The 23,680-nt window shown below is 41.9% G+C and overlaps 1 protein-coding gene across 1 annotated transcript in view; it reads left to right on the top strand.

Annotated features, from left to right (window-relative positions):
* EXT2 (exostosin glycosyltransferase 2) overlaps positions 1–23,680 on the top strand; it is a 128,341-nt gene that overhangs the window by 43,437 nt on the left and 61,224 nt on the right. The window contains exon 5 of the mRNA XM_049639641.1: positions 9,269–9,400. Within this exon, the coding sequence (XP_049495598.1) occupies positions 9,269–9,400 (132 nt within the window). The remainder of the gene's footprint in view (positions 1–9,268; positions 9,401–23,680) is intronic.

Here is a 23,680-nt window from a genome sequence, read left to right as displayed (position 1 = left end):
ATTTTTTTAACATTTATTTATTATTGAGAGACAGAGACAGACCATGAGCAGGGGAGGGGCAGAGAGAGAGGGAGACACAGAATCTGAAGCAGGCTTCAGGCTCCAGGCTCTGAGCTGTCAGCACAGAGCCCAACGCGGGGCTTGAACTCACAAACCGCGAGATCATGACCTGAGCCGAAGTCGGATGCTTAACTGAGTGAGCCACCCAGGCGCCCTGGTTGATATTCTTTTCACGTAACTCTTATGTTTATAAACATAGAGAGTAAGCAAAAGGAATAACAAAAGTACTCCTGCCGACAGTAATTGTCAACTAGAAATCAGGATGCTTGGGTTATCATTTGACATCACCGCTGAGTTTTTAGCTGTCAGGTAGAGACGACCTGAGCCTGTCTCTGCTGCCTCCAGGATGTGACACGGTTGTCCAGGAAGGGCATCAGGCCCCCTGCTCCGGCGCTGTCACCTCTCCTGTAAGGCAGTGAGGGAAAGAACCCGTGTAACCCTGAGCGTGCTGCCCAGGAGGCTTGGGAAAGGCAGGAACGCACGTGGGGTCCATTTTGTCGCAGCAAACAAACGAAAAGGAGATAGTGAGCCTTTGGTCCGTGTGTTTGGAAAGGCTTGGAATCCCTTTGGCAGTTCTGAGATTCATCTTCAGACACAGCTTTGAGAAATTAATGTGTGGGGCGTGAAAATACCTTGCAGCCCTTCACCGGAAAGGAACGGTTCCGTCGACGTTAGCGCGCTGAGAGAATCTCCCGTGGCTCAGATCTCTTGAATGTCCTGCGTGCTCAGAGGCAGACGTGCTTTCGCACCTTTAACGGTACGGCTGTTCCTTCAGCTTTTTGAGGGAGAAGGTGAATGCTTTATTTAATGTTTGGGTTCTCTGAGCTTCTTGAGCCTATGTGTTGTTTTTCATCCATTTTGGAAAATCATTTAAATGAGTACATCTGTTTCCTTGTTTTCCACCCCATCTCCTAGGGCTCCAATAACTGGCATGACAGAACATTCGATAGCATCCTGCAGTTCTTGGATCTCTGTTTTCTTCCACACCTTTTCTTCTGTGCATTTCAGTTTGGATAATTCTCCATTTTCAAGTTCGCTGTTCTTTCCCCCTCCTGTTTCCAGTGGGCTGATAAGCTGGTTGAAGGAATTCTTCGTTTATACTACATTTTTACTTCTGGCCTTTCATTTGGTCATTTTTGTATAGTTTCCATCTCTCTGTTGAATATTTCCGTCTGTTGACGCAAGTTGTTCTCCCTTCTTCCCCAGATTTTGTAACATATTAATTGTAGTTATCTTAAAGTTCTTGTGTAATAATTCCACAACAGCTTGGTCATCTTTGGTCTGGTTCTGTTGGCAGCTTTATGTCATGACAGTGGATTGTTTTCTGGTAAATTTTGATTGGATGATGGATACTGTGTAGTAAAAACACCCTAAAGTAGATGTCATATTCAGAAATGGGCACGAGGCTGACGGGCCTAGTGTGTAACAGGCCGCGTTTGGGTTTTCTGCTGCCTGGCTCGCCTTCACACACCTGGACTTCAGATGTTGCCGGTGGCCAGCCGCTGCCTTGTTCTCGGTGTGGGCCAGTGTACTGAGGTTTTCCTCAGAGTTAGCCTCACCCTCTGCTTTGAGCAGGCCCTGCCTGCCTGTGCCCTCAGTGACGGACTCCCGTTGCTTGTATGTGGTGCTGAGCTAACGGTGGGGACAGTGGGATTCTCCCTCCTCCCGGTCCAGTGGTAGTCTTGAGCAGACACGTTTGCCAGGGTGTTAGAGGTGGGGCTTCTCAGGTTCTGCTCCTCCTCCCTTTGGAAGCCCTATTTTCTTCCGTACCTGGGAGAGGTCTCGGGTTAGAGAGAGTTTCCTACCCCTCCCGTGGGGGCCGAGGCTTCTGCTTTGCCCTCTCCCTCAGTGGTGGTCTGGAGGGAGCTGAAAGGGTTCCTACCCAGCCCCAGTGGCTGGCTGCCTTTCCACACCTGCCCCACAGCCAGTACGTCTGTGATTGTATCTTGAGTATGGGAGGGCTTCCTGCTCGTCCCCCAGCCCTTTAAGGCTTTGCTTTGGATGAAAAGAAGTCCAGGAAATGGGCAGAGTGTGTGCCTGGGTGCCACTGGGGCGGCCTCTCTTTGATTTCCTTCCCGGCCGCAGTCCTTCTCGGGAACATCCAGCAGGAAAGAGCTTGCAAGGGATTGCTGACTCCCCTTGTGCCTAGAGCTTCCCAGCAGTCCTGCTAGCCGACACTTTTTAAGAATTCGTTAATACTTTAGCTGTTTTCTTTGGTGGCTTTTACTGCAGCATCTCTACCTTCTGTGATCTTCCAAAGCTGGAATAATTTGTCCCATCGTTCCTAGAGGAGCTTGTCACCCTTTGAAATCCGAATTCCCTGATTGCCTTATGACCACAGCCTTCTGACGGGCCTAAAACAGGTTATGATGTTGGTGGGTTATTGGTTGTGTTTTCTCATTGTTATGGTGGAGTCTGTGTTCTTGTGGCTTTCTACCTCTTAAACGGAGGCAAATACTTTATGTTGTGAGCACCCAGTGGATTGGGGGCAGGGGAATAGAGCAGTATCCGGACAAGTTCTGATCCATAGGTACCTGCTGTTGTTGGGTGTTTGGACAGCATTACCACTTGGAATTTGGGACAGAAGCATAACCGGCTGATTTGTTGTTTGTTTTGTGTGCGTGTGGTTTTCATTAGAAAACTCCAGCATACTAGAACGAAGCCATCAACACGGGTCACATTCTGGAGGTTCTGATGAAAAGGACCGTTCAGAGCTGGCTGGTTACTGAGAAGGCACTGAGAGCCATTGTTGTACTTTTGGGGTGAAGATGCTCTTGGACCACTTTGGGGTAATTGAGGGGTTCTTCTACATAAACTTTGCACAGTTAGCTATCCCGACCACTCCTAGGTAGCAAACTTACATGGCATAGTTTTTAAAAAAAAAATTTTTTTTTAATGTTTATTTATTTTTGAGAGAGACAGAGCATGAGCAGGCGAGGGGGAGAGGTAGAGAGAGGGAGACACAGAATCCGAAGCAGGCTCCAGGCACTGAGCTGTCAGCGCAGAGCCTGATGCGAGGCACGAACTCACAAACTGTGAGATCATGACCTGAGCTGAAGTCGGTCATTTAACTGACTGAGCTACCCAGGCGCCCCTACATGGCATAGTTTGAAAACTGTTTATCTCCCTCACGGTCTATACCTAGTCCATATAGTCTACACTAAGCATAATGTGTGGGACACTGTTAGTCCTGTTTCTGCCTTGATGTCCCAGCTAGGAATGGATTTGCCTTCTTTTCCTCAAATCCACATTCCCCCATGTCTCACCTTTTAAAATTCTGTATACAAGATGCGATCATTCTTATTAAACGATGGCTTGGCACTTACAAGGTTTGGAAATTTCCATGAGGTACCTGTAGTCCCCATGCTGCCTTGGGCCTCTGAGGGTTGGTGCCGGGTGGGTTCAGTCTTCCGGCAAGTGTGTGCCTGCCTCCTCTTTGACAGGCACTGTGCCGAAGGTGGGGACTTCGTGGTGAGCAAAGCCGGATGTGTTCCCTCTCTCCCAGTTTCTGGAGAAGGACCATCTTCTTCCTTGGAAGCTTGGAGGTTAAGCTAGAAGGGACGTGTTAATGGCTGTACTTTTCAGTATAAAGTTCTGTCACTCCCATGTGATGTGTTTTTATTATTTCTGACTTTCTGATATGTTGGATTTCTTCACTGCCTTCAAGAATTGAGATGAGTGGAGTATGACACTGGGGTCCCGTTCTGTCACTCCTCTTCCCCTCCCCGCGTTCTCACTCCAAAACGGTGTGGAATGTATTCTAATGTAAGTGACAAAGACCCTGAGGGAACAGGACGGGTGGGAGTGTTGAGGACAGAGCCAACAGTTTCCAATTGTCTGTTTTGCACTAGTACCCAGTGAGGAGCTTTGTAAACATCATCGAATCTTTACGGCTTCCTGACCTAGGTGGTATGCTTTCTGTCTTACGGATGCAGAAAAACCGGAGGTTAAGTAACTTGAATTGTGCTCATAGCCATGGCTTTTCAACAGTGCTGCACTGGCTTCCTTTAAACACTGGTTATTGCTCATCCTGGTGGCTTTATGTTACTGAAAATCAAAGCAATTAATGACATTTAGCTGATGTATAAACCGAGGTAGCAATTTTAATTTGATACTTATGATAGTTTTAAGTGGGCCCAATTCCAGATCTGTAGGAACTTTGTGATTCTCAGGATTGGAAGCGTCGTAAGAACTTTGTAGTTCTTATGCTTTGAAATCTGCATGTTTTATAAAATTACGGAGGCATATGTATAATGAAGAAAGGTTAGATGCTTTGTCCGAGATTACGTTGGTATGACCAATGCCTCTGTGACTTAACTCTTCCAACTGTGCAGCTCCCATGGCTTAAGTGACTGAGAAATTTGCATAGATGCTGAAGAGACCCTCATTTAACTTTTCGGGTAGTGATAAATGTGGCCCCTGTTTTGGGGGAAAAAAGGAAACCAAAACATAATAAGCATTTGCTTACTGAATGGGAGCATTGCCAGCATAGCTGAAAACTCCTTCCCCTCTGCTGACAAGTGGCTGATACTGAGTCCTGGAGGGGCCATAAATTATAATGCCTTCTAAATACTACAAGGTGTTACCGAGGTCCTGCAGAAATAATTAAGCCTGAGAAGTTCACTTATCCTCAGGCTGAGACACTTGAGCTATGATTATGTGCAAAGCTTGCTTCCTTTCCGAGTGAACTACAATTTGGTGGACAGGACGAGATGATTTGAGACATCTTAAATTAGAAGCTTTGTCCTATGGTTGTGCCTTTGGCTGGTATGCTAGATGGATTTGTTACCGATCATTGTTTCCTATAAATCCCAAAGGCTACCGTCTCCACTGTGACTGAATGGGAACATAAAGCTTTGGAATGCTTACGTTTGAGTGTGGTTTAATTTGAGTGCGATTTAAAATGAAAGAATACATAATGGACTTGTTGGGGTAGAAAAGGAGGTGAATATTTAAGATGTGTGTGTTTTTGTGTGGGCTCATTGCTTCTTAGTGAATTTTCACACCTTTCAGTTTCTTGAGAAAGGATCGTCTCCTAAAACTTAGTGTGGCTGGTACTCCTTATACTCTAGAACAGGGTGGGAAAAGTCCTGGGCTTGAGTTGTGACTCTACCACTTAACATCTTTGGGTCTTGGTTTCCTCACATGGAAGAGGAAACTGCCACAGATAAGTGACATGCTGGTTATAAACAGCAAATGAGATGGTGCCTACCAAAGTGCTTTGCAGCAGGTCAGACATCCTCACACCTACAAGGAACTCATAGTCTAGCTGGGGAGAGAAAAGCTATCATCTGAAATAACAGGAAAACCATTCTAGAATAGAATATAGCAGAAACAACCTGTAAGGTAACGGCTATAAGTGCTGTGGGATTTCAGGGTAAGGAGAGATTGTTGGTGTTTGGGGTGATCAGTGAAGGTTTCCCAGGGAAGATGGATTCTTTCAGGTCTCATAAAATGTAAATATTTTGACTGGATGATGGGCAGGACAGCAGTAACATGAGTAAGCAGGGATGAAATTGGAGTGAGTAGGGTATATCTAAGCAGCAGTGGCAGGCAGCCAGCCAGCCACGAGGCTGTACCCAGATGGCAGCCTACAGGACAGCATAAGCCAGGTGCCCTTGGTAGCTAAACCTGTGTCAGCTTTTCTTTGAGTAACAGAAATTCTCTTTGTGAGGCTCTGCTTCATTCTTATACTTAGTGGAGAGAGTAGTCATCATATACTTTCCTTAATTATTGGAGCACTTACTGGGAACAGAACAAAAGTCAGCAGGTGTAGACTAGAAAGTATCTTTTTCTTCTACCTGTTTTAGTGGTATTTCGAATTTCTCTTGTCCCATTTTCAAATGTCCCCTCTCTTGCAGAACTCCTCATGGCCTCTGATTCCGAGTGGAATCACAAGTCTGAATGAAGCTGGACGGGTCACGTAGACCAGCGTCTTGCTTTCTTGGGGACTGAATCTGAACTCTGCTTGGACGAGAAAACTGTCTTCTTTCAAAAAGCCACATTGGGCTGTGACAGAGTAGCTAGTATTAGAGTAACCCTCCTCCTAGAAAAAGAAAAAGAAGTATCAAAGCTTATTAAAATAGATAGAGCAACAGTTGAGAGGCATTGGAGAGCCATCAGTACAGTCAGTTCTTGAGGGACTGTGGCTCCTGAAGGAAGGGACTCACGCTGGGCGGCATGTTCCCTTGAGCTTTTTCCCTGAGGGCACTTTCTAATTCACAGTCTGTACATCTGGAGTCTGAGCAGAAAGCAGCAGCCCCCTAGGGCCGAGAGGTTGGAATTAGGGGTACCCCAAAGTGTCGGGGACATGAAGGACAAAATCCCTGGAAGACGGGAACCGCAGGAAGTAAGCAAAAATTGGGCATGTGGCCTTCCCTTGAAGTGTTTGCCAACTCCTGAGGGGAGCAGAGCAAGACTGTAAGAATCCCTGCAGAAAGAAGCATCTGGGAGCCTGACAAGCTGTGCAAACATCCCAGCCGCCATGTATAGTACTGGTGAGATGGAGCTTGGTATCCCAGGCTGCCAAGATACAGGGGACCTGGTGGACACTCCAGGCTTTACTTGAAGGCCCCAAAGGGCCCCACTACAAGAGAAAGGGAAAGCCAAGAAAAATTAGCCCTAACAAAAGGTAAAGTCACCCACTGATAGGATTAAAGTGGGCTGACTGCCTTCGCTGTGCCCTCCAGAAGAAATGTTACACTCTTAGGAGGAAGATAATTTGGTACATCCAGAACCGCTACAGTTTTTAATACAGAATGTTTGGTGTCCAATAAAAAATTAAGAGGTACATTGGAAATGGAAGCCAGATGACCAAAACGAAGAGTAAATACAGATAGTAGAAAGAGACCCACAGGTGATTCAGATGTTGGGGTTACCAATTAGGAACTATGCTCAATAAAAGAAGAGAATTGCAACAAAGATATGAAATCTACTTTTTAAAAAGTCGAATGGAAGTTCTGTAACTGAAAAACATATGAACTAAATGGAGAAGTGAATATATGGGTATGATAGCAGTATAGACACACACACACACACACACACACACACACACACACACAGGACAGAGGATTATTAGACCAGGAGAAAAAGTAGCAGAAAATACCCAGATTGTAGCACAGAAAAGAGAATAAGAAACCTATGGGGCATGGTGAAGACATTTCTGTCTGTGTATCTGGAGTCCTAGAAGAGAGTGTGATAGAACCAATATTTAAAGAAATATTGGCTAAGGTTTTTCTAAAACTAGTGAAAGACATCAAACCACAGGGTGAAGAAGCTCTAACCTCAGTGGGGTTAATACCATGAGCCACACCTAGGTACATCATAGGCGAACTATTGTAAGCTGAAGACAGAGGGCAAAGTTTTGAAATAACACATGCTCTCAGACTATAGTGCAATCAAAGTAGAAATCAGTAACAGAAAGATAAATAGAAAATCCCAAAATGTTTGGAGAGTAAACGGAATACTTCTAAAAAGTTCATTTTTTTTTACCTAAACTATAATGAAAATGACATACAATTTTGTAGGAAGCATTTAAAATAATGCATTGAGATACATTTATAGCTTTAAATGTATATATTAGAAATGAAGAAAGATTAAAATCAGCAATCTAAACTTCAATCTCAAGCTAAATGCAGGGCACCTGGGTGGCTCAGCCGGTTAAGCATCTGACTTCGTCTCTGGTCATGATCTCTCAGTCCGTGAGTTCAAGCCCCGCATCGGGCTCTTCTCTGACAGCTTGGAGCCTGAAGCCAGCTTCAGATTCTGTGTCTCCCTCTCTCTCTGTGCCCCTCCCCTGCTTGTGTCCGTGCTCTCTTTCTCTCTCTCTCAAAAATAAATATTTTAGGGGCGCCTGGGTGGCTCAGTGGGTTGAGCATCCGACTTCAGCTCAGGTCATGATCTCACAGCTCGTGAGTTCAAGCCCCATGTCAGGCTCTGTGCTGACAGCTTGGAGCCTGGAGCCTGCTTCAGATTCTGTGCCTCCCTCTCTCTCTGCCCCAACCCACTTGCATTCTGTCTCTCTCCTCTCAAAAATAAATAAACATTTAAAAAAATAAAAAAATTAAAGAAAAAATATTTTAAAAAATTTAAAAAAGAAGCTAAATGCAAGATGAATTAAAGTCCCCCAAAATAGAAGAAAGGGAATAAAAATAATAGCAGACCAGATAGAAAGATAAGAAAAAAAAAGTATGATAAAGAAAATCAGCAAAACCAAACATTGGTTTTTTGAAGAGATTAACAAAGTTGATAAACCTCTGGTAAGAGGAAATGCAAAGAGAAGACACAGATTATCAACATGAGGAATGAAAAGTGGTATATTACTGCAAATTCTACAACACATTGAATGGATTTAGTCCAATAAATTTCACAACTTAGATGAACACATTTCTTGAAAAATACTACTTTTGAAGCCGACACTCATTAAAATACGCATAATCCTGTGTGGATGAAAGAGGACTAATCATGATTTAAAACCTTCACACACCAAAAAACACCTAGCCCAGATGGCTTTTAGGTGAATTCTTCTAAACCTTTCAAGAAAGAAATAATGCCAACCTTGCATTAAATTTCTCGGGGAATAGAAAAAGAAGGAACACTTTCAACATTTTATGAGGCCAGCATAACCTTGGCAGCAAAATCTGACTTAAATGTTCTAACTGTTGACAAAAGAAACCAGGCACAAGAGAATAAGTACTGTTTTGATTCCATTTGTATGAAGTTCAGTAGCAGGCACAATAGAAATCAGAATAATGATTACTCTAGGATGATTGAGAAAGTGCCTGGGAAGCATGAGGGAATCTTCTGGGGTTGCTGGAATGTTCTATACCTTTATATGGGTAGTAGTTATAAGAGTATGTACATACCTAAAAAATCATTGAATTGTAAACTTTAAGGTTTGTTCACTTTATCTAAAAAAGGACTATAACTTGTTCTGCTATAATGTGTTGCCATCATCGGACATAGTTTCTCTTATATTCAGATTGAATCCAATGTGCACTTCACTTGCTTACACTGTTTTGACTGAGTTTGATAAACTATTCCAGCACTATTCTGCTGCAGCTGGCTTGAACAGCAGGGAACGTTTGCTGTAGGCTCTTTCCCTTTGGGAATAAAGGAATTACCCAGACCCAGAGGTGGCTGTGATAGAGCATCTAGTTCTTCACTCTGTCTCGCTTGCTTACTTAATTCAGTGTTGTTTTCTTTACAGGCACGGTGGTTCTGGGAAGCGTACTTCCAGTCAATTAAAGCCATTGCCCTGGCCACTCTGCAGATCATCAATGACCGCATATATCCATATGCTGCCCTCTCCTATGAAGAATGGAATGACCCCCCCACTGTGGTGAGTGAATTCCGCTGCTAACCATGTCAGCCATGGTCCAGATGTCAAGATGGGACAAAGAAAGACGTCCTGAGTTTGTAAAGATTATTTAAATTCTAGCTATCTAAGATGAGGCTGTGCTTGGGGTCTGACAAAGTCAGCTTAATTCTGAAATGATAACAAAAGTCAGAAATACAGAAGCAGCAGCTTCTAGTTTGTTTTCAATGTGGTTAGGAGGACGGTGTGCTTATTTATTGCAGAGGTAAATGGGGAGGCCTGGCTCTTGTTGGAAATCAAACGCTTCCCGATGATTTTTGCAGTTGTAGTACGTAGAACTCTTGAAAAGATTCTATAGGCAGCGTAATAATAATAGCTTATATTTTGAATGCTCAGTCTCTGCCAGGGACAGTGCTAAGTGCTTTGCATGGATGATTTCAATCAGCACTGCCATCACTGTGTGAGGAAAATAATCAGCAAAAGCGATCTAGAGACATTATGGATTGCCACAGTCAAAACTTGCTCACGATTGTCCTTTCAAAAGACTGTACCAATTAATACTTCTACCGACAACATTTGGGTTATTTGGGCTCTCCCTGCCTTCTGTAACCCTGAATGCTTGAATCTGTGCTCATCTGCTAGGTAAAAAATGATCTTACATGTGTGTATTTTTCAAGTGGAAGGTTGATATCTCTGTTAGTTTCTCCCAGAATATAAATATAAATCCTATTTGTATTTTGTTGGTCACATGGAATTTTTAGATTGTTTTAGGCATTTATTCATTCAGTAGGTATTTACTGAGTGCCCACTACCTTCTTCCTTCTAAACAGTGTTCTTGGTACTTGAAGTGTATCAGTGAACAAAGCAGAGAAGATCCATGCCTTTGGGGAGTTTACACCGCAATGGGTCTTGCTATCTGGAAGCAAGATTTATCTTTCTAGTTGAATTTTAAAGTTTTCTTTAAAAAAATTTTTTTAAGTGTTTTATTTATTTTTGAGAGAGAGAGAGAGAGAGAGAGAGACAGAGACAGAGTATGAGTGGGGAGGGGCAGAGAGAGAGGGAGACACAGAATCCAAAGCAGGCTCCAGGCTCTGAGCTGTCAGTGCAGAGCCTGATGCAGGGCTCGAACTCGTGAACCATGAGATTGTGACCTGAGCCAAAGTCGGATGCTTAACCAACTGAGCCACCCAGGCGCCCCAGAATTTTAAAGTTTTCTTTATATCAGTTCTTCACAATTCCTGATTAATTTTTTCTAATTTTACCTTTCTTATTCTCTATAAAGGAATACTTTCTGATATTATAGTTTCTAACTAGTTACCATTGTATAAAGACACATTATTGTTTTTTTATATAAATTTTGTTAAGTATTCTTTTACTGAGTTCTACAATTTTTTCACTTTTATTTAGTTGATTCTCTTGTTTTCTAAATCTGCAATCATATGTGCAAATGCTGACTTTCCCTCTTTTTCCCAATACTTAAACCTTTTATGGTTATTATTATTATTTTTTTATCTAAACACGCTGGCTAGTACATTCAGCACAATGCTAATTGATGATCTGAGTGTTAAAAGAGAAAGGAGGTGTTATCTAGTCCGAGAAAGGGGGGATATTGGTCCCATGCAGAAGGAACAGCAGATCCAGAGGTTCAGAGGCGCTAGAGAACATGTGGGTTTAAGGAACCGCAAGGAGGTCAGTGTGGCAGGACTGGCGGAGGCTCACGAGGGAGAGGCCAAAGACGAAGCCTGGAGAGGGCCCCAGTCACAGAACACCTCAAATGTCATGGAGGTGTTGGCCTGTTATCTGTGGGTTATTTAAGCCGGGAAGTAAAGTGGGGAGATTGTATTTTGGGTCAATCAGACATCGGTGTGGAGAACGGATCCCTCGCAGTGGGACGGGTCGAGAGCAGAGGCAGGGGCCTATTTAAGGAATCCAGGTGAGAATTAGTAGGGGGCAGTTTGAGGGACCACAGGAAGAACTGGCTATGCTAACTGGCTGGTGAGTGAGAGCAGTTAGGGAGAGTGAGGCATACAGGGTATTTTATCCAGATAGGGAGTGTGGGCACATGGAGGTTGCGGGCAAGCGTGCTACTCGAGTCCAAACTCAGTCTGACTGCAGGGCCTTCCAGTCTGGCTCCAGCCTGCCTTTCCGGTTTCATTCCCTTCTGTTCCCCTTTAGGGAGTTCTGGGTTTCTGCCAACACAACCTTGTCCTTCTTGTGTATGATCCGTGCTTTTCCTTCTTTGTGCCTTTGAGATGCCTTTCTCCACCATTACCTCCAAGTGTCCATATTTTATCCAAATTTCAGTGACCTGCTCATATACCTCTCCCTTCATGAGGTTTTCCTAGACCCCTTAAACAGAAAGTAATCGTTCCTCCTTGTAACTCTTAGAGCATATTTCTGTATTTCTTTCCTGACTCTTAACATGCATAGAAGCATAATTTCCCGTAGAGTTTTAAGCTTCTTAACGGAATTTCTGAGTTATCTTGGTATTTCTTGTAATACCTAGGACAAGTTAATTCAGACAGGAGGCCCTTGATGTATAAAGGAGGGAGGGAGGAAAGGAGGGACATTGGGATCCCAGGACATGAGCCATCTAGGGCTTACTCACATGCTGATGTGACATCCATTGTTTCATTTGACCTAAACCCTGTTGAGAAGATGGGAAAAGTGATATATTCTTTCCCTTCTATTAAGTGGACATAATGAATGTCACAATGCGTAATGACTTGGCTGGGGTCATATAATTGGCAAGTTGCATAAACAAGTGAGAACCCAGGTCTTCTGATGATCTTGAATTGCTTATGGAGTTTCGTAGGTGCCATTGGGCCTCCTCTGGGCTGAAACATTTCTACTATTCCAACTCTATGGCATCAGCTTGAGACGAAGAATACCACCCTGTTCCTCTACAGGAGAATCATACAGGTGGGGTGTCATGACCCAACCAGAAGGTGTGGAAAGAGTGGGACTTTATTTCTGTACTTTTAATCTAAAACTCTAAGAAAAGTCCAATGAGAATAAATGGTTGGAATTTTGATTCTCTGTTTTTCATAAGACTATTGGGCCAGGGGAAAGTAGTACATGAAAATTTGTAGTTTTGAAATACTTGTGTTTTAATGTAGGACAAAATGGTCATACTGCTGGACTGTCAATTTGGGAAAGAATGTAAGTATAAAAAGCTTAAATCTGGATATGCAACTGGAAAATATGATCAATTTTTTTTATTTTTATTTATTTTTTTTTTTTTTTACTTCTTAAACAGTTCTTTTTAGGGGAATTTAGTGCTCACCACATTTCTAGGAGCTCAGGTGATGAGAGCCCTGATTTAAAGCAGCGGGTTGTACATTTCTGCGTTTTCAGCAAAGGCAACTGACAGGAGGTCTGAGTAGTACTGATTTATTTATAGCTAACTTTTCCCCTCCCCTTTGGAAATATTTAACCTACTCTAGATGTGATTTCTGTGAGCCCAACCTGCAGGGGAGTCTCCTGTGTAGATTCCATCAAATTTACAATATCAGACACCACGAGGTGGGAGGAGGTGTGCATCTTGGTCAGTAAATCAAGGGATGGTCTGGTGTTTTCAAAGATACGCTGTCAGGGCCTCCAGCCAGCCATGCACTGAACTTGCTCAGGCCAGAGAGGAAAGAGTGAGAGCAGAGTCCTGTTTTGCCAGATGTTACTGCCTTAGTTTAATGTAAACAACAACAACAACAACAACAACAACAACAACCTGTGTGTGTGTGTGTGTGTGTGTGTGTGTGTGTGAGAGAGAGAGAGAGAGAGAGAGAGAGAGAGAGAGAGAGAGATAAAGATAGCGAGGGGTGGCCTTGTAGAAACCAAGTGTTTCTGTCACCAGATGACACATTTGCCATTTTTATCTTTAGGTAGGAGGTACGTTACATTATCCACGTTGTGCCACACTCTCGAAACTTGAACAAGTTTGACAAAATAATTCTTGAGCATAACTTTAAAGCAGCAGATGTATCTGGTTTGGAGAGATTGGCACTTTGTTTTCATTCTCCTCTTTGGAAGGAATTTCTCACCAAGTTAAGCTTCCTTACAAGAGCACAACAAGTTTTATTTCACCAATAAGTTTCTTAGCTCCTCATGGCAAGGCTGACTGTATTTCCCTGCCTTTTTGGTCTTTCCATATGCTTTTTCAATCTTTCTCCCCTTTTTTGCAGATATCAGCAAAACTTTATCATCTCCCCAAATACTCCACACCTGTATCACTTGTAACATTAGTGTCATTTCTGGTCTTGCCTGTGGCAGGCCTCATCCGTACATCTGGGCCTCGCCTGTGGAGTGGAGGGGCGGGGTGGGGGGGGGTGGTGCTCCTCAGACACCCTCTCCTGCCTTAACTCTGGTTCTTTGCCAAATGTGAGCATGTCTGGCAGACAGAGACCAGCAAGTGAGCATTCCATGTGCTCTGGGGACGCAGTCGGCCAACAACTGTGGGAATTTTGGGTTTTGTAGAATTTTGTGGAATTTTGGGTTTCTGACATGTGTGACCAAAACCATATCCTCTCGGTGACAGTTTTTTAAAAACTCAAAATATTATGGCCCTCAAGTCATGTTCGAGAGTGCAGTATTTTCCTAGGTCATGTTTCTATGACGTGACTTGAAAGACTGTACCTCACCTTTATCAGTAAGTCATAACCTTACTTACCCAGTCCCTTTAGACCGACACTTCGTGTTTTTCAAATTTGCCATCCTAGGAAACACTAATAGAGAGACCGCAGGTTATCCCCTCTTCCGCACTGGTTCTACTGGCCCTAGAGCAGAAAGGAGAGAGCTAGCTACAGTCCCATGGCCTTTGACAAAAATTGATGAGAAAAATACGGAAATGACTTAAAATGGATTATTGTATCCAGCATAAGAGCGAGGTTGAAAAACAAGAGCTTTTTCCTGTGAAATCTAGCCAGAGGGGCAACTTAGCTGTGAGCAAGACTTCAGATGAGGATCATGTGCTTGGCCGGACTTCTACGAGCCTCGTGTCCGAGCCTCAGCAAGGGACCGGCAGAGGGGGGTTGTGCATCAGAGTCCTTGGTTGGTACTTTTCACCCTTGAGGAGCAGGAATCAGAGTTGTGGCTAAAAGATGGCAGAGCCTGCCGTGGCCCCGTAAGGCCTTAAGGAGGTGAGTGCAGTCTTTCTCCTAGAAAGCTTCTTCTGAAACACAGACTGCTGCCACTCTAGCCCGAGTGACAGATTGAGTAGGTCTGGGCGGGGTCCTGGAACTTGCATCTGTAGCAAGTTTCCAGATGGTGTTGATATTGCTAGTCCAGGGACCCCACTTTAATGTGGAGTTGACGCACTGTGTGTGTCCTGACTCACCCACTGGAGAGGAGGGCTCTCCCTGTCCTATCCAGTGCCTCCTCTGGACTCCTTGGGCCTGGATCCGAAGCATCCAGAGACAGTTCAGACTGCATCTATCTCAGCCACATGAAGTAGTCCGGGCTGGCCGCACTGAGATGTCCAGGCTGCAGCCCCCACTCACCAATGTTGTGGTTGTACGAGCAGTTGAAAATATCACTCGCTATAAACGCTACCGAGCAGTAAATCACTCTGGAGGCTGAAGAAGCGCCAGCTCACACGCATGAAACAGAGCTCTGACTTGAAGAGATATGATGTTAACAGTCTGTTTAACTCTGCTCAGTGCCCTTGAACTTCCAGGTTGTGGAATGTTTCTCTGGAATTTGAAAGCCTACCCTGCCCCCAGGAGGCCTCCTTGGCTTATTCTCCCCCTCCTTCCTCCCACTGCCTAGATATGGACTAAAGTATGTGTGGAATTTAGAAATTTAAACTTGAATTTTTAAGTACACGTAAGTTGTTTGAAGTCTTGTTTTTAGAGGTATGACATTTGTAGGATCACAGTTGCACAAGGGGTCCAGTACACTACTAGGAATTCAAACCTTCCCATGTGTAGACTTTGCCACTGAGCTGTTTCGTACCTGTAGTGACTTCCATGGAAACAAGCTAGAAAGTCTCAGATCATCAGTAGCCAGGGAATAAAGAAAGCCGAGTTAGGTCTGTGGTGGACAGATGCATAAGGTCCCAAGAGCTGAATCTGGGGCGCCAAGCAAAGAACTTGGCTGATGGTCAGGTAAAGATGGGAAAGATGAGGTCACAAGCCGGATCCAGACGGAGAGGACGTGCAAGCAATCTGAAGAGGTGAGCCTGGGGGTGGGGCTAAGATGATTGCGTCAGTTAGGTCTTTTGCATGAACACCCTAGGTCCTTCCTAATGGAGGCTTGTATACCTGTGGAGCATGCACCTGTATGGCAGCTGCAGTGGTGGTGGTGGGTGAATCGACTCACACCGTTTCCCTGGATGCAGTCCTACCTCCATTGCCTTCGTAGAGTCCATTTTGCTGGCTCTTGCTTTCATGAATCCAAACCTGACTGCTTCTTTACATCACACAGCTGGTAGGGGGGCGGTGACTAGAATGGTTTTTCAGAGTCCGTGGAAGCTTGATCTGACAGCAGATTAAGAACATACCGAATGTTTTGGCACAGTCATCCTTGGCACATGTCCTAGCGATCAGTTATTAGCACAGATTCCCTTTCCCCTTTTTGGGGGGCCACTTTAGTTCTCTCTTGATGTCTGCTTAAATGATTCAGCAGCAGAAGTTACCAGGAAACTAGAGTTGCTGGGTATTATAACATCAGGATAATGATTTGTTTTGTTTTGTTTTCATTTCTGCTATCCTTTGGTAGTTACATGCCTCCCAATTAATGAATATTTGAGTGTAATTTCTTAATAAGTGGGTTGTTACAGCTGCAGAGTAGAAAAATTTCCCCATTGCTTGAATGAGAGGTTGATTGTTGATGTTTGGTTTTCTTTTTTTAATCTCAACTATATTTCTTTATTTTACTTTTTTTTTTTTCTTACTTTAAATTCAAGTTAGTTAACATATAGTGTATTATTGGTTTCAGGAGTAGAATTTACTGATTCATCACTTACATATAACACCATTGCCCATCAGGCATTTAGCCCATCCCCCCACCCACCTGCCCTCCAGTGACCCTCAGTTTGTTCTCTGTATTTAAGAGCCTCTTATGGTTTGCCTCCGTTTTTATCTTATTTTTCCTTCCCTTCCCCTGTGTTCATCTGTTTCTTAAATTCGACATATGAGTGAAATCATATGATATTTGTCTTCTTTTTTTACTTATTTCGCTTAGCATAATACACTCTAGTGCCATCCACGTTGTTGTAAATGGCAAGATTTCATTCTTTTTGATTACTGAGGAATATTCCATTATACATATTCCATTATACACACATACCATATCGTTATCCATTCATCAGTTGATGGACATTTGGGCTCTTTCCATGATTTGGCTATTTTTGATGGCACTGCTGTAAATATTGGGGTGCATGTGCCCCTCCGAATCAGCGTTTTTGTATCCTTTGGATAGATGCCTAGTGGTGCAATTGCTGGGACATAGGGTAGTTCTGTTTTTAACTTTTTGAGGAGCCTCCATACTGTTTTCCGGAGTGGCTGCACCAGTTTGCACTGCCACCAACACGTATGGTTTAAAAATTAAAATAGTAAAATAAAGCATATAACTAAAATTGAGGCAACTCAGTTTGTCCCAAGGGGCAACTGCTCTCAACTCTCAGCTTTCCTCTGGGATTTAATCTTCCCATCTCCCCCAAAATGCTTACAGTGCTGTTTTTTTTAATTTCTCAATCATAGACATTATATTTTTACTACCTTTGGGTCAGGACTTCATCTCTTGTTCTCTCCTCTTTCTTTACACATTTCACTTTTCCCATCTTACCACTAGGGCTTTATCACCGTTTTTCATTAAAGCAGTATTTATTGTATGCATTATTAGGACTATATAAATACTGTTTTTAAATTTTTTTTTAACGTTTATTTATTTTTAAGACAGAGAGAGACAGAGCATGAACAGGGGAGGGTCAGAGAGAGAGGGAGACACAGAATCTAAAACAGGCTCCAGGCTCTGAGCTGTCAGCACAGAGCCCGTCGTGGGGCTCGAACTCATGGACTGTGAGATCGTGACCTGAGCCGAAGTCGGGCGCTTAACCCACTGAGCCACCCAGGTGCCCCATAAATACTGTTTTTAACTGAACCAAGAGTAAACCATGATTATGCTTTTGTTCGTGTACAACTTTTTATTTTCCAGGGAGTTAATAACTGGTTACCTCTTTTTTTCTCCTCCTAGCTTTATTATTTTTATTTTTTATTTATTTTTTATTTTTTATTACATTTATTCATTTTTGAGAGACAAAGAGAGACAGAGCACAAGTGGGGGAGGGGCAGAGAGAGAGGGAGACACAGAATCCCAAGCAGGCTCCAGGCTCAGGGCTGTCAGCACAGAGCCCGATGTGGGGCTTGAACTCAAAAACCATGACATCATGACCTGAGCTGAAGCCGGACACTTAACCAACTGAGCCACCCGGGTGCCCCTCCTCTTAGTTTTAAATGTTCCTATCACTAATTGATATTTTACTCAGTTCTCCAACAAAAGAGGAAAATGGTCAAGCATAAAAAAATTTTTCTTACTTTTTTTTTCTTTCCGTTTGTCTCCTTCTTTCTTATTTTCTTTTTTTTTTTCTCTCTCTGCCTTCCTCCCACCCCCTCCCTTTTCTCCTATAGTGATTCATCTTAAGCTTCAGTCTGGATTGATTGCTCCTGGAGTTTCCTGTGCAGCAGTCATTCTAAATTTTAAGTTCACTATGATTCTGGGAATTTGTTTTTTCTCTCCTTTGTTGGATTCTTTATTTCCAAGGTCTAACATCTTCCTCTTTTTTTTTTTTTTTTTTTTTTTTTTTTTTGGTTTATTTTTTTCCAACAGTTTCTGGAAGAGGAGAGACCATTGGGAGATAAATTTGCATGTCTGAAAGTGTATTTATTCTATTTCACATTTGATTAATAATTGGACTGGTGTGGACTTCTGGTTGAGGTGGGTTTTCTTCTGAATTTTGAAAGGATGGTTCCATTATCCTCGAAGTTTCCCATTTTAATTTCAGAAAGTGAGATGTCATTCTAATTCCTGATCCTTTATGTGACATTTTTATCCTGGGAAATTCTGTGTTCTCCAATTTTATGATATGCCTTGGTATGAGTGGTTTTTTTGTTCAGTGGACACTGATTTGGGCTCTTTTAATTGGAAATTCATGTCCAATTCTGAGAAATTTTTGTTTTGTGTTTTATATGTCCAATTCTTTTCTTCCCATGTTTTCCTCTTTTTTCTCTTTATGGAACTTCTGTTACCTAAATGATGAATGTGTTAGATTGAGCCTTGTTTTCCTTATCATTTCTGTTCTGTTTATCATCTCTTTTTATTTCAATGATCTTTTTGTTTTAGTTTCTTAGATATTTTCTCAATTTTATCTTCTAACCTTTCTTTTGATTTTTAAAATTTTGTTCGCTTTTAATTTCTAAGTTTTTCTTGATTTCTAATTAATCTTTTTCTGTAGCTTCCTATTGTTGCAAGGATACAGTACTTTCTTCTCTGAAAATACTGTGATTTTGTTTTTTTCTTAGCTCCTTGTATTGTTTGTGTCCTTTGAATTCCTCTTTCAGTTCTTTGTTTTTTTTTTTAATATGAAATTTATTGTCAAATTGGTTTCCATACAACACCCAGTGCTCATCCCAACAGGTGCCCTACTCAATACCCATCACCCACCCTCCCATCCCTCCCACCCCCCATCAACCCTCAGATTGTTCTCAGGTTTTAAGAGTCTCTTATGGTTTGGCTCCCTCCCTCTCTAACTTTTTTTTTCCCCCCCCCCCCCCCTCCCCCCCCCCCCACCATGGTCTTCTGTTAAGTTTCTCAGGATCCACATAAGAGTGAAAACATATATAGTATTCCATTGTGTATATAAGCCACAATTTCTTTATCCATTCATCAGTTGATGGACATTTAGGTTCTTTATAATTTGGCTATTGTTAAAAGTGCTGCTGTAAACATTGGGGTGCAAGTGCCCCTATGCATCAGCACTCCTGTATCCCTTGGGTAAATTCCTAGCAGTGGTATTGCTGGGTCATAGGCTAGATCTATTTTTAACTTTTTGAGGAACCTCCACACTGTTTTCCAGAGCAGCTGCACCAGTTTGCATTCCCACCAACAGTGCAAGAGGGTTCCCATTTCTCCACATCCTCTCCAGCATCTATAGTCTCTTGATTTGTTCATTTTAGCCGCTCTGACTGGCGTGAGGTGGTATCTCAGTGTGGTTTTGATTTGTATTTCCCTGATGAGGAGTGACGTTGAGCATCTTTTCATGTGCCTATTGGCCATCTGGATGCCTTCTTTAGAGAAGTGTCTATTCATCTTTTCTGCCCATTTCTTTACTGGATTATTTGTTTTTTGGGTGTGGAGTTTGGTGAGTTCTTTATAGATTTTGGATACCAGCCCTTTGTCCGATAGGTCACTTGCAAATATCTTTTTCCATTCCGTTGGATCCTAAACCAGACAGAGACCCAGCAAAAAAGAGAACTACAGACCAATATCCCTGATGAATATGGATGCAAAAATTCTCAATAAAACACTAGCAAATCAAATTCAACAGCATATAAAAAGAATTATTCACCATGATCAAGTGGGATTCATTCCTGGGCTGCAAGGCTGGTTAAACATTCACAAATTAATCAATGTGATACATCACATTAATAAAAGAAAAGAACCATATGATCCTGTCAATCGATGCAGAAAAAGCATTTGACAAAATTCAGCAACCTTTCTCAATAAAACCCTCAAGAAAGTCGGGATAGAAGGGACATACTTAAACATCATAAAAGCCATTTATGAAAAGCCCACAGCTAATATCATCCTCAATGGGGAAAAACTGAGAACTTTCCCCCTAAGATCAGGAACACGACAGGGATGTCCACTCTTACCGCTATTGTTTAACATAGTGTTGGAAGTTCTAGCATCAGCAATCAGACAACAAAAGGAAATCAAAGGCATCAAAATTAGCAAAGATGAAGTCAAGCTTTCACTTTTTGCAGATGACGTGATACTATACATGGAAAACCCGATAGACTTCACCAAAAGTCTGCTAGAACTGATACATGAATTCAGCAAAGTCGCAGGATACAAAATCAGTGTACAGAAATCAGTTGCATTCTTATACACTAATAATGAAACAACAGAAAGACAAATAAAGAAACTGATCCCATTCACAATTGCACCAGGAATCATAAAATACCTAGGAATAAACCTAACCAAAGATGTACAAGATCTGTATGCTGAAAACTATAGAAAGCTTATGAAGGAAATTGAAGAAGATATAAAGAAATGGAAAAGCATTCCGTGCTCATGGATTGGAAGAATAAATATTGTTAAAATGTCAATACTACCCAAAGCAGTCTACACATTCAATGCAATCCCAATCAAAATTGCACCAGCATTCTTCTCGAAGCTAGAACAAGCAATCCTAAAGTTTGTATGGAACCACAAAAGACCCCAAATAGCCAAAGTAATATTGACGAAGAAAACCAAAGTGGGAGGCGTCACAATCCCAGACTTTAGCCTCTACTACGATGCTGTAATCATCAAGACAGCATGGTATTGGCACAAAAACAGACACATAGACCAATGGAATAGATAGAGACTGCAGAACTGTACGCGCAAAAGTATGGCCAACTAATCTTTGACAAAGCAGGAAAGAATATCCAATGGAAAAAAGACAGTCTTTTTAACAAATGATGCTGGGAGAACTGGACAGCAACATGCAGAAGAATGAAACTAGACCACTTTTTTACACCATTCACAAAAATAAACTCACAAGGGATAAAGGACCTGAATGTGAGACAGGAAACCATCAAAACCCTAGAGGAGAAAGCAGGAAAAAACCTTTCTGGCTTCAGCCGCAGCAATTTCTTACTTGACACATCTGCAAAGGCAAGGGAATTAAAAGAAAAAATGAACTGTTGGTACCTCATGAAGATAAAAAGCTTCTGCACAGCAAAGGAAACAACCAACAAAACTAAAAGGCAATCAATGGAATGGGAAAAGATATTTGCAAATGTTTTTTATCTTTCATATTGGAAACTTTCTTCAAATACCTGATGTTTTCAGCAGTCTTCTTTTAAGGGTGAGATTCCAAAAGCTGATCGGAAGCTTTGTGTACATGTATAAGGCTTATCAACTGGTGGGCTTTACTTAGGTTAAGAGGTTGAGGACGCAATTGGTTGCCCAAATGTCAGTATTCGTGTGTTATTTCTGTTGAATTCGTTCATTGATCCAGAGAATAATCCTTCTGCCTTTGGGGGTGGGAAAGGATATATAATGTTTGGGCTGTAAGTGTTTGGGGAGCTGAATGGGGGATAGGGGGGAAGGAGAGTTTCTCATTCTTCATTTTATAGATAATCACTTAATTCATAGTTTTCCGTGTGGTGCCTTGCCCTGCCTTCCATGCCTGGGGTCTCTGTGGACTCTCTCAAATTCATTTTCTCCAGAGAATAAACTTCCCTTCTCCTGCAAAGGTGGTGGGGTGGGGGGTAGGGGGTGGGCGTAGGGTTCGGGAAGGGAGGACTGGGAGAGCATTGGCCTGCCTTTGCCTCTTAGTTTAAGTGATCTTGGAACCAATGTTCCTTATGTCTGTTTTCAGAGTCCCTTCTTCCTGGACATTGGAAAGTTTACCCTTTTTTTTTTTTTTGCTTTGCTGGTAGTTTGTGTTGCTCTATCTGCTTTTTGTTTGCTTGCTTAAACAGCCCTAAAATTCTCTATATTTTTTACTTAATTTTTTATTTTGACATAATTTCAAACTTAAAGTTCCAGAAATAGTACAGAGTCTCTGTACATGCTACACCATATTTGTCAAATGTTAATATTTTACTATATTCTTTTTTTCCTGTGTATATACATTTATATATTTATATATATTTTTCCTGAGCCATTTGAAAGTTGCAGATGCAACCCACCTTTACTGCTGAATACTTCTCGTATAGAATCACAGTGCAGTTATCGAAGTCATCTGAAATAGACATTGATATAATATTTTTACTTAATCTATAGACCTTATTTAGATTTTGCCATTTTTCCTAAATGTCCATTTTATAGCAAAATAAATTCCAGACCATGCATTACATGCATATATTAGTTGTCATGTCTCTTTCATCTCCTTACTCTAGAACAATTTCTCAGTCTTTGCCTTGCATGACATTGATGTGATTTAAGAGAACATGTCAGTTATTTTGTAAGATGTCTCTTGATTTGGCTTTGTCTGATAATTTTTGTATCAACTTACACATTCAATTTAAAATTGTTGAAATTCAAATTATGCATTTTTTTATAGGAATACTACAAAAGTAATGTGTTCTCAGTACATCATGATGGTGGACACATTATGTCAGTTTGTCCCGTGACAAGTGACGCTAACTTCAATCACAGGTTTTGGCTGGATTTCTCTAATGTCACATTACTGTTTTGTTCTTACTGTGTCTTGTGGGGAAATGCTTTGAGACCATGTAAATATCCTGCTGCTTCTCAAGCGTTGCAGGCTGGTTGTAGCTCCCACTGGTGACTTCTTGCCTGCATCATTTGTTACAATGGTTGCTAAATGGTGACTCTAATTCCCATTCTCTATCAGCTTTTGAGAATGTTTGTTTTTGTTTTTGTTTTTTGTTTTCCTTTGACCTGAGAGTTCATGTCTTTAATCAGTTTTGGAAAATTCTCCATTGTTTTCTCTCTGAATATTACATATCTGTCATTTTCATTAATCTTTCCTTTTCCTGTTAAATGTATGTCAGACCTCCTTCATCCTGTTGTTATGTCTCTCAGGGTTTTTTTTCCCCTCACGTTTCCACATTCTTATCTCTTTGTACTGCACTCTGGATAATTTTTTCACATTGATTTTGCTATTCCCTTCAGCTGTGACTCACTTTTCACCCATCCATATGAGATTTAAATTTCAGTGGTTATTTTTAGAAACTCTAATTATTTTTCAAGTCTGCCTGGTCTTTTTTTCAGTGTCTTTTTTACAAGATATGTTTATAATTCATTCTTTTATATCTCTAATTATTTGAGATACTTTATATTTTCCAGTTATCCAATTTTTAAATTTCTTACAGGGTCTGCTCCTATCGTTGGTCTACTGCCTTTTGCTCTTGTTGCATTGTTTCCTTATATGTTTTATGATTTTGGAATGTGTGTTCATTTATTTTTAAATGTTTATTTTGAGAGAGAGAGAGAGAGAGAGAGAGAGAGAGAGAGAGAATATGCAAGCCAGGGAGGGACAGAGAGAGAGGGAGAGAGGGAGACAGAATGCAAGCCAGGGAGGGGCAGAGAGAGAGAGAGAGAGAGAGACAGAATGAAAGCCAGGGAGGGACA

Source organism: Panthera uncia, chromosome D1 (assembly GCF_023721935.1).
Source record: "Panthera uncia isolate 11264 chromosome D1, Puncia_PCG_1.0, whole genome shotgun sequence".
In the NCBI taxonomy this organism is placed as follows: Eukaryota; Metazoa; Chordata; class Mammalia; order Carnivora; family Felidae; genus Panthera; species Panthera uncia.
Note: the sequence above shows the minus strand (reverse complement) of the source record. Positions and strands in the feature narration are given on the sequence as shown.